The sequence below is a fragment of the Scatophagus argus genome, chromosome 5 (assembly GCF_020382885.2).
Source record: "Scatophagus argus isolate fScaArg1 chromosome 5, fScaArg1.pri, whole genome shotgun sequence".
Classification (NCBI taxonomy): domain Eukaryota; kingdom Metazoa; phylum Chordata; class Actinopteri; family Scatophagidae; genus Scatophagus; species Scatophagus argus.
In genome coordinates this window covers 16825463-16838863 of record NC_058497.1, presented here as the reverse complement: position 1 = coordinate 16838863, position 13401 = coordinate 16825463, and the positions used below count along the sequence as shown (strand labels likewise).

Below are 13401 nucleotides of genomic sequence, written 5' to 3'. Positions count from 1 at the left end.
ATTCTGTTTCTTAATGGTTCTCTAATGCACTCACTACTACAGGGATTTGGTTTACATTTTGGTGCTGCTCACTCTTTAAGCCTGTAGACCTGCTTAAGGCTTCACCACTAAAGGACAGAAAGTAGAAAGTAAAACAAATTCACAGCAACAACTCTTACTTTACTTTAGCAGCTAACATGTCCAGCAGAAACACAGAAACACTTCACCAGCCACTTTTTTAATCTCTGTGACATTAATCGCCTGCCTTTACTGTTTTTCCCCCTACTTACTGCATGACTATAAACTCAGCGTAAGCTTAAGAGGGATTTTACAAGGCTCGCTTGGCAGCTTTCCCTGCAGAAAAAACAAGTTTATCACAGGTCAGTGTCATGCACAGATAATTATATCCAAGGACAGTGTGACTGGATGGGTACTCTACCAATCCAGCCAGCCCCAGCTGGGCACCATGCAGAAGGCCAGACCAGAGTGAGTGATGTGCAGGCTTGAGCAGAGAGATCAGAACAGGGAACTCATCGATCCACTTCCAGGTCATTAAACCCAAGAGTGGTCTTATCGGAGGGAAAGCAGCGTCACCCAACAGAGATCAATACCGGATAGAGAGATCTGGCCTGAGATGACGGGAGGTGTATGTGTGTAGTTTGCTACCTTGCCAAAAAAAAAAAGACAAAAAAGCTGAAACAGATATATGATTTATTGCATCAGGATGCCACGTTCTCCACTTTCTAGTGCAGAGCTGTTCCACTGCTTTAATAGGAGAGCGGATGGCTGAGGGGGGAAAGAAATGCAGCACCTGCAGGTGAAGAGAAAAGCAAACTTACTGTGGGAAGCTGGATTTCTGCTGAAATGGTTTGTTATTTAACTGAGGAGCTGGACAATGGAAATTAAAGACAATTTTGATAAGTGATTAAACATTTAAGAATGTGGCAAAAGAAAAAAGTTAATTACACCAAACAATTTAAATTAAACCTCCTCAAATGCGATGCTTTGGAGCTTTTCTGTGTCTCATTTGACTGTAAATTGAAAATAATTTTGTTTCAAGATGGTAATATATCAAAGCAGGGAAGTCTGAGAAATTGAAATTGACCCGACTTGTTTCTCACATTTTATAGCAGCACTTTTTATATGTTGCTCTTTCTGACCTTGTCTGCACCAGTGGTTCATGTGCTTAGCAGAATGTAATTGAATTTATTTATAATTTTGGTCATGTGTTTACATCTCAGTGAGATCATAAATTATGGACAAACAAAGAACTTTTGTAAGCAGTAAACGGTGAGGGGTCAGGACAGAGGAGTGCGTGGAGAGATGGGACAGATTATCTGAGTAGGTTGGCCCATGTGTGGATTATTGTCCAGCCATCTGCCACTGTAAGATTATAATCCTACAAAGGGACAAACAGAGAATGAGAGAAATGAAATGTCCCCCACACTGTGCATACTTTTACACAGTGAGTCAAAGATGACACAAACTCACACATCGGTGCCTAGCAGAAACTATGGTGGTTTAAATCAGGAACCGTTGCTCAAAGAATAACTGAAAGATCCCAAATCTGACCAGAGGTTAAATGCCATCTTTTTGTACTTGAGCACAGATTTTGGATTAAGATAAAGGTTAAGAAAGAAGAAAGTCATTCCTCTGCCCTTCTCTGTCTCTCTCTGCCTGGCATGGCGACTCCAAACGAATGACATCCTGACCCTGACCCACACCAACCTCACCCTCCCTCCTTTTTCCACCATCCCGTCTCTTTCTCTCTCTCTCTCTCCCTCTCTGTCCACGGGCCAGATCTGCAGACATTCAGCCCAACAGCTCCTCCCCCCCCATTTCAGTCCAAACCAGACAGAGAAAGGCAACCGGGAGTGTACTTTGTGCTTTTCCCCTCCCTCCATTTTTTTCTCACTCTCTCTCTCTCTCTCCATTCTCACATCCCTCCTCCCGTCCTCTCACTCCCCTCCCTCTTTCAGCTTTGGGGAAGCAGCGATCAGACCCTGCCCTTCTCTCTCAACATTCAGCCAGAGCAGAAAACAGTCAGAAAGCAGAGATAGAAAGCATAGGGTGAAGACTGAGCTCGCTGGCAAGCAAGGGAATTGATTTTTTTTTTTTTAGCTTGGTTCAAGGACTGGGAGGGATCCCTCCTCTCCCTTCCACTGGAATACTACTGCTGGGCTGGGAATCTTGTCCCAGTCCGACTCCTGTTACCCCAGCTCAGCCAGCTCAGCTCTATGATGCTGTGAAGGATGGTCCACCAGGAAAACTGTTCTTACCAGGTAGTTTTCAACACAACGTGACCCTTCACATTCATTTGATTGCTAATTTCCATTTTGGCCGACACAAGCTGATGTTGATTTGTTGTCATTAGCCTCCATGACTGTCCCTGACTATCATGTTTTATCTCTTCAGCTCAGTTCATCGTAAATGCTTGAATGTCGCGTTGAAACTAGGACATTGTTGCACATGGGACTCGTGTGACATTGCAGTGACTCAGACAATGTGCAGGAGTATTTTTCTCTGCCTTTAGTGATTACGTGATTGTGTTGTGAATCCCATGGCTGGCTGGTTGCTAAGAGAGCACTTGACTCAAGGGAATAATGTCCTACCTCCCCTCCACCTCCTCTTCATCCAGCCTCATCAGTCCATGTCAAGGAGGTGCGCATGTAACTGCAAGTTTATAGCGTCACGACTGTGTGTGCAAATGTATTCTGTGCTGTGTGTTTCATGTAGACAGTGCTTGTAATGAAGTGTTCAGTGCAGACAGCATAGTGATAAAGAGAATTTAAATGCGAATGGTTGCTTGGAGGGTTGTGTACACGCATGCATGTTTGTGAGCGTGTGTGGTTCTAGTGGGACATGTGACAGCAGTGTCCCACTTTTGGGACACAAATGGGAGGAAAGGAGAGGTCAGGATTAAAGGAAAGTGACTATATCACATCTGTACTTCCTCTTTTTCTATAACCAGCTCTACTTGGAAAGAAAGTCTGCAATGCAGTGGAGATGGAGAGTGGGAACAAGCAGAGAGGTAGATGAAAGGCAAAAGAGATGAGCTGAACATGCCAGGGGAGGGATTGAGAGGGAAAAGATGGAGCTTCTTTGATGGGGAGAAGCAAACGTAGAAGCACGAAAAAGCTGCAGAGGAAGTAGGAAGGAGAAGGAAACGCAAGGGTCTAACAGAAATAGAAGGTCTTGTGAGTGCACAAGTATGTTGTTAACATATCACATGAAACTTGAGAGTTCAAGTCCTCGAAAATGTCATTTCAAGTAACATTTTTGGTGTGTGCATCAGAAAAATATTTTTAATCTGGTATAAACTGACAATATTGTTTAGTTTTACAGTTTCGGCTTAGCTGACGACCTTCAGACTGGGTGCTTAACAGATGTGCCCACCTTTGTGACATTATCAACATTTATGAAAGCTGATCTCTTGTCAGTTCTGTGGACGTCCTCTTAATTCTTAAGATTAGGGTTTGGGAATTAATAAACCGTCCTCAGATCTCTGGTTTTAAAACTTAGAGTTCAAAAATCATCGAAAGAAAACATTAGCATTAATCTTGATAAAAGTTCTGCAAATTTGTATTTACATGTCCGGAGGGTGGACTTGTGCCTCTGTGCGTGAGGGACCGGTTGTGTAATGGGATAAGGATTTCCTGCCATGGTAGATAAAAGATGGAGGGACAGAAAGAAGGAAAGAGCAGCAAATAATCAGAGGAAAGGGATGCCGGAGGGCTGGTGGAGACAGCAGATGAAAGGCAGACATGAAACAGTAACAGGAGAAGTATTGACAACACAGGCTGAGCGCAACAGAGGGAGAAAAGAGAACGGCCGATCACTTTCTGAGGTGAGGCGACTGAGATGATATGTGATAGGGAGACTGAAAAATGTAACTGACCTCGGCTAAATGTAATGAATTTAAAGGAGTAATTTAGGGAGACGCTAAAATGCGTTAATCGGGGCAAGGAGACAAAGTGAAGGAAACTGAGATGGCTTTAATGTGAAGGATGGAGCAAATAAGGGAAAGAGTGAGAGCGGTAAGCAGAGGGTTCAGGCTCTGATAACACTGACTCTCTGGAGGCCCCTCAATTAGACTGGTAACCTGGCAACCAGCAGGCAGACAGCGCCCCTTCAATACACACACACACACACACACACACACACACATATCAAGGGATGGAAAGAAGGAAAGTGCGATGGGGGAGAGAACAGGAATAGAGGAGAAGAGGAAACGAGGGGTTTAATGATGACATAAAATGGGCAGGGAGTAATGTGGAAAAAGACGGACACAGGCTGTTGTCCCTGTATTAATGTTTGTCTCCTGGGACAGCCTGTGTCTCAGGCCAATCTCGGTTATCTGCCTTGTTGTTTTTTCTTTACGTTAATTAAGCTCCTCATCTTTCCGCCTTCAGCTGGAAAAGAGACGAGGAAAGCATCTTTCCTTTGGTGTTTGCTCACCTCGTAATGTTTGAGACAAGCTCCCACTTAGTGTCAGAAACCATTAGCCAATGAAGTCACAGGCTGACCCCGGGACAACCAACAAAGAGACCGTTTTAACCCGTAATCAACCTAAAGCAACTATTGATTTAAGCCTTGTCAATTTTGCAAATAAACCGTGAGGCCAAAAAGAGAATAGAAGAATCGTCCTCATCTCGATGCTGCTCTTCATTTTGTTAAGTGCGTAAGTGAGCTGAAAGCACGCTGTTCCTCACTGCTTTTACTAGCGGCCGATGTCTCAGTATATCATCCCGTTTTCCGATTCTCGTGTCAATAAATCTTGCTGTGCCACGTCGCCGTGCGCTGCAGCCCCAGCAGGTTGAACGGTGGTGGTGAGATTTATCAGCTTGGCCGCAGTGTGTCATCCCGGGCCATAGCAATTCTGTCAGCTTGCCAAGGCCCCTGGAGCTCTGATTGACTGTTGAATCCTGTCACACACGCAGTATTTGTGTGAACGTGTGTGAGGATTTATTTGTATTTGTGTCATGCATATGTGTCTACAAGCTAGTGCAGTTTTTCATGCTTGACTGGAGGAAGGATGAAGGAGAGCAGTGTAATGGTATATGAGGTGCGGTCTGATGAATTATAAATGAGGACTAGCAGTACAGTAGATGATACTGATGGATCGTGCTGTAATGGTAGAGTTGATCGATAAGGCTGGACAAGCAATCAAATGTATGGAACTGCTGGGAGTGTAAATTAATGTACATTACCAAGGAATTACAGCACGTAACCTCCCCCGAAACCACAAATGCTCCTTCTTATCTGTTTTCTTGTCTCTACTCGTTATGCTAAGCTAAGCTAAACATGTCCTCTCCCCAGCTCTCAAGTTAAAGTGGAAACTTTCCCCTCTAGTGATTTTATTGTTTGTCGCCACTGCTGCAAAGACAACCAGACCGCTTTGCATTTTCCTCAGAGTGGCAGCTAACAAAAACACATGACATTCAGTCATTTAGTCTGTAATGGAGGCATGAAAGCAGACAGAAGTGGTGCCAGGCGACCAGTCTGTCTTCATTTTTCCCTCCAGATTTTGCGCCTGGTGGCAGATGGAACTGCATGGTGAAATGATGTTTGTAGGGAATACATTTAAACGTCAGTGGGGTTATTATTCTATAGCAATTACAGCATCCAATGAGCATTTACTTAAATATTATGAACTATCCTTTTAAGTGGGCGTAATATAATTAGTCAGAATAGACCGAACACCAGAGAGGAAATAACATACATCAACATATTCAAGAAAAGAATTTGTCTCACATATAAATAAATGTGAGGACTTAGAGGAACTTATGATCACATGATCCTTTGCTGTGCAGTGAGCCACTTTTTCTTTTATGACAAGCCTATACTTTGTCCTAATAACATACAATTTGCCAAAAAATTCAGCCCCCTCAAACACTGGCCTTTGTATGAGTTAGCCGATTTCCCAATGGGCCGCCCCGTGCTCCTTTCACAGCCCAATTTGTTTGGATCACAGAGCATCACCATGGAGAAATTCTCACCACGCTTCTATGGTAGCAGCCACCAATGTTTCCCCCCCCCCCCCCCCCCCCTTTCCAAAATAAGATCAGATCAGAGTCTGCAGCGTTCCTCTCATGTCTGTAAATGTGATCTGGTTTTGGAACGTCGCACATGCATACACACAGACATAAAGGAGTGATGTGTGCCAATGTGCAGAAACTTGTAAGTAAACATGGAGTGAGGCTGCAAACTGGCACAAACTGCAAAAAACCATAAGAAGAAGACCATAAGAATTGTCAAATGATTGCAATAACTCAACCAATAAATGAAAAGAATTAATTGGTGCTTATTATATATATTACAATTAACAACTTCACATGCTAAATTTAGGGTCAGTTTGTTGTAGTTGTTTATGACTGACACATACATCATGAGAGTAGGTACCAGACATGCGTACATGCATGCTCGCGCACACACACACACACACACACACACACACAACCATAGCGCCATTGGCCTTGGATCCCAGGCTTACAGGAGGTGCCAGGAACCTTCTCTCCCACAGTCACCCTCTGTTCGCTTGGAACAATAAGCCTTTCTGAGTGTGTGTGTGTGTGTCTCTCTCTCTCTCTCTCTCTCTCTCTCTCTCTGTCATTTGCTCGCTCTCTCAACTGACCTTACAGTTGAGCATCAGAATAATTAACCTGCGTGTGCGTCTCAGCTGGAACTATCTGTATCTTTGCCCTTGAACTGAGATTGAGGCTACACTTTTGTGCACATTTGCAAGTGTGGGTGGGTGTTTGTAGATTCCCGTGCAGAGGTAACCCAGGTAACCCCTCCCTCTGTGCATCCTATCCCAGCACTGACTTCACCTTCGCTATGAAGTCAGCCTCAGTAATGAAGCGTCGGCGTTGTCTCTGCCCCACCCTTCAGCCCCGAACAGGCCACTCTCGCTCACGACTAACACTGGCTTTATTGGCTTGTGTGTGTGCGTGTCCGTGTTGTCCCCCAGCAGCAGCAGCAGTCCAGTGTGGATGGATTCAGGAGACAGCCAGACAATTCGCTGTACTCTACCCATAATCCTCAGGGATCAACGCTGAATCAAATCCACTTCCTATTTTTTCATTTAACCCCTGTGTGTGTTATGTGTGCGTGCGCGTGCACAAACACAAGCATGTGTGTGTTTGTGTGTCAGGGTGTGTGTGTATCTCTTCAAATGCTCTTTGATGTTATCATGCAAATGCATTATTCCCCAACTGTTTTCATCTGTGATTCTTTTTTCTTATGTTATTCTCGTCTTCGCTCTCTCAGCAGAGTAACAGATGAATGTGACTCATGCTCATCAGTCTCTCATCCCTCTTGCATATCCCTTTGTCCTTGGCAGACTATTTTGTTTCTTATCTGATATCCCCGTCCTCCTGTTAGGACTCTGACTATTTGGTCTGATTCATCCCGTGATTCAGTCTGCAGGTGGAGGTTTGATGCTTCAAACAGGGAAAGAAACCATCCAGAACTCAAAAAGCTTTCCCTCTGCTTAAGATCTGGGTTCAAGTGTTGAGTGTTTCTCCGAGTCTTATAATAGTGCTATTGTTTTAGTTACTGTAGTTATATTTTCAGCCATTTAGCAGATACAGTACATGTTTGTGACTATAGGTAGCCATTAAGTGGGGATAACTAGAGATCAATCTGCAATGCTAGTTGCTAAAAATGCTTGGAAAAATTTTAAAAAATGCTATGAAACCCCTTTTTTCATTTCCCAAAAAATAAACAAACATCTGATGTGCATCAGTGTTCAATTTTGTCTTAACTCAAACTGGCTGCTTATGAATTGCATAACTAAAATACGTTCAAAAAAGAGGCCTAAAAACAAGAAAAGAATGAGAAAAACTTGTGACCGGGCATCCTAAGCCAATCCCTGATGACGCCCTTTTCTGCTCTGTGCCGCTGAGACGTGTCCAAAAAGTGCAAAACCTGCCCACTGCTTTTGTACTTCTGTATACTTATGTGGTGCTAAAACTGCTGATTATTGCTGATTTTCTCTTCTTTATATCGTTTTTTTTAGCTGTCTTTTGGATTTGGGCTTTTAGTCAGACAAAACAAGAAATCTGAAGGATTGTGATAGGTATTTATCACTGTTTACATTTCACAGACAATTAAGGCATTAACCCCAAAAAAAAAAAATAATTACCTGATTAATCAAACAAGGAAAATAATCATGAATGTGCCTTCCCTTTGATCATGACACTGTAACAACTGTGATCCTGTGTTTTTGTGCATGAGAATCATGAGTGCATTTCCACTTTAACTTGGTAATGTTTTTTCCAGTACCATTTTTCTGTGTAGCCACTTGATGGTTTGTGTGAAGTCATGTTCCCCTGCAGTATGATTCTGCAGCTGTATGTGGACATAATTTTCTGTCTGGGCGGTTATGACAAATATATGAGTCACGGGTCGATAACGTCTCACTAAGATGAGATCATTACACACTGTGTGGAGCTCAGATTGAAAATGTAAGTCACTGGTACAAGGCACAAGCAATCTTTGTATATGTGAGCCAGCGAGTGAGTGATTTTGTGTGTGTGTGTGTTTGGTCCATTGTGCTCTGTCAGAGTTTATTTAGCTGTCTGGGGCTGTGGGGCTGCTGGCTTTGGAGTCCAGACCCGGGCACTATTTTTACCTTAGCAGGAAGAGGAGAGCACTGCCTCCTGTGTTACATAAACACACACATTTTCACATTCGCTTCTCTTCAGATATGTCGACTGAACTACATTTTAAGTTAATCTCTTTCACAAACACCGCAGAATTGCCAAGCCATTCCAGATAAGAGGGTTAGGAAGCTTAAAAAGGAAAAATTCAGATGGGAAAAAAAAGGAGGCACAATAAATATAGACAGTGAGAGACTGAGTTCAGGAGAGGCTCCAGACACACCGGGAGACATTTAAACACACACACACAAGTACACTGCCCTAAACACTCACACATACACACTGTGGTTATCCCATGGTTATAGGTGTCTCTTTCCAAACTGGTTGCGAGCAGCTGCCATTCTCACGTCAGGGCGTGAAAACGGAAAAAAAAAAAGAAACGAGCAGTGTGAGTTTCCCCTCGCTCTCTCTTCTGCTCTCTCTGGCTGTGAGAGGCCGCCCTGACCAGAGGGTGGAAGGTAGGGAGGGTCTAAAGGGGCCTTACCTCTGACCATTGTGCTTTCACAGCCCTGTGTGAGAGGCAGAGTGGGAGAGGAGTGCAGCAGTCAGAAAGAGGCAGTGTGACAACATGTGTGAGAAGGACAAGGAGAAGCCACCAGCAGAGGAGTAGATTATTATTTTTTTTTCTTATGTCGGGCCGTGGCAGGCGTGAGTCGGCTGGGAATATGATGTGCACTGACTGGACTTGGGAGTCAGGAGTCGGTCTGGACTAACCTACTGACTGGGGACTGGAGAGGAAAAGACAGGGAGGGAAGGATGAGGGAGGCCCTGGATAATATGGATGGATGTGGTGGAGTGGATGATGTCATGAGGCAAACATCTAGCCTCTACCTTAATGATGACTACAAAGAGGTAAAGGACCACGTCGTGTTTTTATGGGTCTTATTCCGTGCTTCTAAGTCAGTTTCTAACCGTGAGGGAATTTAAACTAATGAATGCTGATGGAAAAATCTGCGTGGTCAATAGAGGTGGAATATTTTAGGTAATACATGTAGCTATGTTTACTTTGATAGTTTGCTCTTCTCTGTCTCTGCCAAATATAGGAACTCACACACATACACACAAACACGCACACGTGCATAGACTATTTTTTGCTTTGTTTTGTTAATGGAGTAGTTTGACATTCTTGCTGAGGCTTAGATGAGAAGACCAATATCACTCTGGTTTGTCGCTTCAGTATGAAGCTGCAACCGGCAGCCAGTTAGCGTAGCAAGCGCTACGACTCAGAGGAAAACCACTAGCTTGACTCTGTCCAGAATTAGCAAAATGAAAATGAGTATCTCATTTGTTCAATCGATATGAAAGTGTTAAAATGTGATATGTTACGCGCTGGACTTCTTTTTTGGCAACCTTAAAGACACAAGAAACCTTCAGAAAGTGAACACTTCCCACCCAGGAAATAGTCTAGTGTCATTTTTACACTTGATCTTTTTTGCAGGTTCAGTCGTTTTAATAAGTGGGGTTTAAATAAGCTTTTAGGCAGGTTTTGTTTCCTCTGAGCAGAGCCAGTCCAGCTGTTTCCCCATCCGTGTGCTAAGCTAGGCTAACTGGCTCCGGCTGCATACTGAACAGACAGATATGAGAGTGGTGTCAGTGTTCTCATCTAACTCTCCACAAGAAAGTAAATAAGTACATTTCTAAGTATTTCTTTAAGAAGGTTTTGTGTGTGTCGTGTGATACAAGCCCAGAGACTGAGGCTGACGTAATGCGTGAAGCTTGGGTATTAAAGTGCTTAGATGTTTGGGGCAAACCCATGACATAATAGTGTGAGTAACCAGGCCTTTATCCTTAAATCTGCTTCATTTTTTGGCAGGAAAAAAAAACAGATTCCTCCACTGAATGTTTTGCCACTAACCCATAGTGCGGCCTTCTTGTAGAAAGCTCAGATGTCACGGAGAGACCCATTGTCCTGTCTCAACCCACTTCATGCTCCCCATTTCTCTTTCCTCCTTTTGTCATTCCCCGCCTTGTCTTTTCTCCCCTTTCATCACACCATAACCCTCCCCCACATCTCTTTACCACCACACACAAACACTCATGTACGGCCCTCTACCACTTGCTGAGTTGTTCTCTCCTCCAGTCTGAGTGACAGGAGCAGCCTTGCGCTGACCTGAGGCTGAACTGTATGAGGCCTCGGAGGTCAGGTTCCTTATCTGGGATGGAATGCTGCACTGCCCAGACAGACAGGCCTCAGATAGCATGACAACAGAAGACAGTCTTACATACAGATGCCCACACGCACACACACATTTTTGGCCTATTTTGAATTTAAGTGTGTATACTTTTAAGGACTGATTGGACATTTTGTGTTGAGTGTTAGAGGGGAAGACTGATTCCACTCTTTGTTCATATGGTGAATATGAAGTGAACTTGTCTTTCTGTCTCTACTGCCACTTTCCTGGAGATTTTCCATCGCAGTGAGCTTGCTGGGTTGCTGATACCCCTTCCAGACTCTCACTGCTCCCAGCCAAGAAATTGTTCTGCTCATAACTGCCCACAAACCACAAATTGTTGTTTTTACACTTTGATGTTTTACAGATTAAGCAAACAAGATATCACATGTTAATTGGTACCAATTACCAATATATAATATTTTCCGAAATGTCGAGCTATTCCTTTAGACAGAACATGCATTGACTTTAGGCTACATTTTCAGAGACATGTATAAGTCAGTCATAATCAAATCTCAGCTTTCAAGAACATCTGTGTGAACTGCGAGGCTAAAGAACACAGCCAAAACACACACACAGAGAAGACATCGTGACCTTGTATCTGTTTGTAGAGCTGTGAGCTCAGCAGCAGCTCACTGTCGGGTCTGGAATACATATCAGAGTGAAGCTGTCCCCATTCCTAGAAACACACGTGTCACGCTTTTCACAAGAGCTGGTATGTGTGTGTGTTAACAGAGGGTTCTTGTGTCCAACCCGGGAGTGAGGTATCGCTTGGTGAAAAGCCTCCTTTGTGCAAGAAAAAGGGGAAAGCCTTTAGTCAGGAATGGAGGAAGAGAGAAGAAATTAATAAATGTCAAGGTGACACGTTTTAAAGCTAAAAGAGAAACGGTAAAGTAAAGCACAGAAATCCATAGGCATGCGGTGGCACATGCACATTTCTGGACATTTCAAGTCTTCACCACCAAATCATTTCTGACCACAAGAGCCATCAATTTCGGGGAGGGACAAGGAGGGGGCGCTTTGTTAGCACAGATAATTAAATTCATCTCCCTCTTCTAATACAGATTTTCAGGGAAAATTTGAGGGCTCAAAACAAGCGCCCTGTCATTCATAGCCAGGGCTAAATCGCCCTCTAGCTCTGTGGATGGATGCTTGTAGCTCGGGGTGGAGGAGAAAATGTCTTTGTCAATGAGGGTTTTTCAGCAGAGGAAATTGCTTGGTGAATTTGAGGAAAAACACAAATTAGCCCAATTGTGTTCCTCCCAATCTAATTTGGACGGCAACGACTTTGGTGCTCAAGGCCAGGAAATGAGGGAGGTGGTTCGGACTGTCACTCATTCTGTCTCTCTGTTCCCTTTCCCATATGCATCTTAAAATGTTAATGTAACGGATCCAGCAATTTGCTATGCCATCATCGTGCTTTCGGATAATTTGCCAGCTCAGGATTTCATGAGATACAAGAGAAGCATTAGTGGGAAAATTACCCAGTAAAGCGAACAAAAGGTTGCATTTCATTCACCCAGAATTAAATTTGAAAAGTGACACCTGGGAGAAGAGCAATAAGCAAACGTAGAAACTGTGGACACGACAGGATTTGGTTGCTTCCTGCTTTAAAAGGCCTCTGAAAATCCTGCTTTATTTCAGGAAGCACCTTTCGAGTTTGAGACAAGAAGTTAAGGTAGAAGGTGAGCATTTGGTCTGGATGATAAAAGCATTGTGTAGAAAAGAGAGGCAGGAGCATGAATTTATCACCCATTTCACACCTCCGCCTCTCGGTGGCGTATTTCACAGCTTCGTAAATGGTTTATGGGGCTCCAATGATGACTGTTTTACCACTCGCTGCCCACCCAGACACACACAAGCAACAACAACACAAGTGTGCTTTATAACAGATGATGTTTGTACAAAGACAGGAAGTTGTGTTTGTCAGGCAGGTGTGTGTTGATGTCCTGTGTTTCAGCCCAGCTGCAGACTTCCTGACAGGTGGTGCTTTCAGTATTTTTCCTCACTTACCGTGCAAATTTCCATTCTGACTATTCTTGCAGTCAGTTCCAGTTACTAATTTGTACTTGTGCAATTCAGAGATGGAAAGTTTAGCCGATGAATAGACTAGTTTATCGACAAATTACTTGACAGCTGTTATTTTATAGTTTTAGTCAGGCAAAAATGCAAAATGTGATGATTGCAGCTTTAGCTTGCTGCTTGTCTCTGTTTTGTCTGATATAAACTGTCTTTGGGTTTGGGATGTTGATTGGACAAAATAGGACATTGTCACCCATGGAGGATCACCTGATATCTCCTATTTATACTAAATAATCAATTAATCAGGAAAATCATCAGCAGGTCGATCAATAATGAAAATAATCATTGTCAAGCCGCCAAATTGTCGGTCTAGTGACTAAATAATGATTTTCACTCTCACAGTTTCTGCAAGACTTTCTCACAGCCCACACTGGGTAAAAAGGTAGAACAAGTATAAATAGTAAAATTCATATTCATATGGCATATATGGCTGTGTGTAATCAGTAACCTCGTGCAAAAGTGTGTCCTTGTGTGTGCATGTTTATATAAATCGCAGATATTGTCCA

The 13401-nt window shown here is 43.4% G+C and overlaps 1 protein-coding gene across 4 annotated transcripts in view; it reads left to right on the top strand.

Annotated features, from left to right (window-relative positions):
• The window catches only part of schip1 (schwannomin interacting protein 1), a 41187-nt gene that overhangs the window by 14986 nt on the left and 12800 nt on the right, over window positions 1–13401 (top strand). Inside the window, exon 1 of one of the 4 annotated variants that reach the window (XM_046389285.1) lies at window positions 1950–2261. The exons of 2 other annotated variants lie outside the window; for them this stretch is intronic. In XM_046389285.1, the coding sequence (XP_046245241.1) occupies window positions 2232–2261 (30 nt within the window). In that variant the 5' untranslated portion in view covers window positions 1950–2231. Of the gene's footprint in view, window positions 1–1949; window positions 2262–9092; window positions 9495–13401 lie in introns of those variants that run through there. One more of the 4 variants, XM_046389284.1, reaches the window with a different exon arrangement.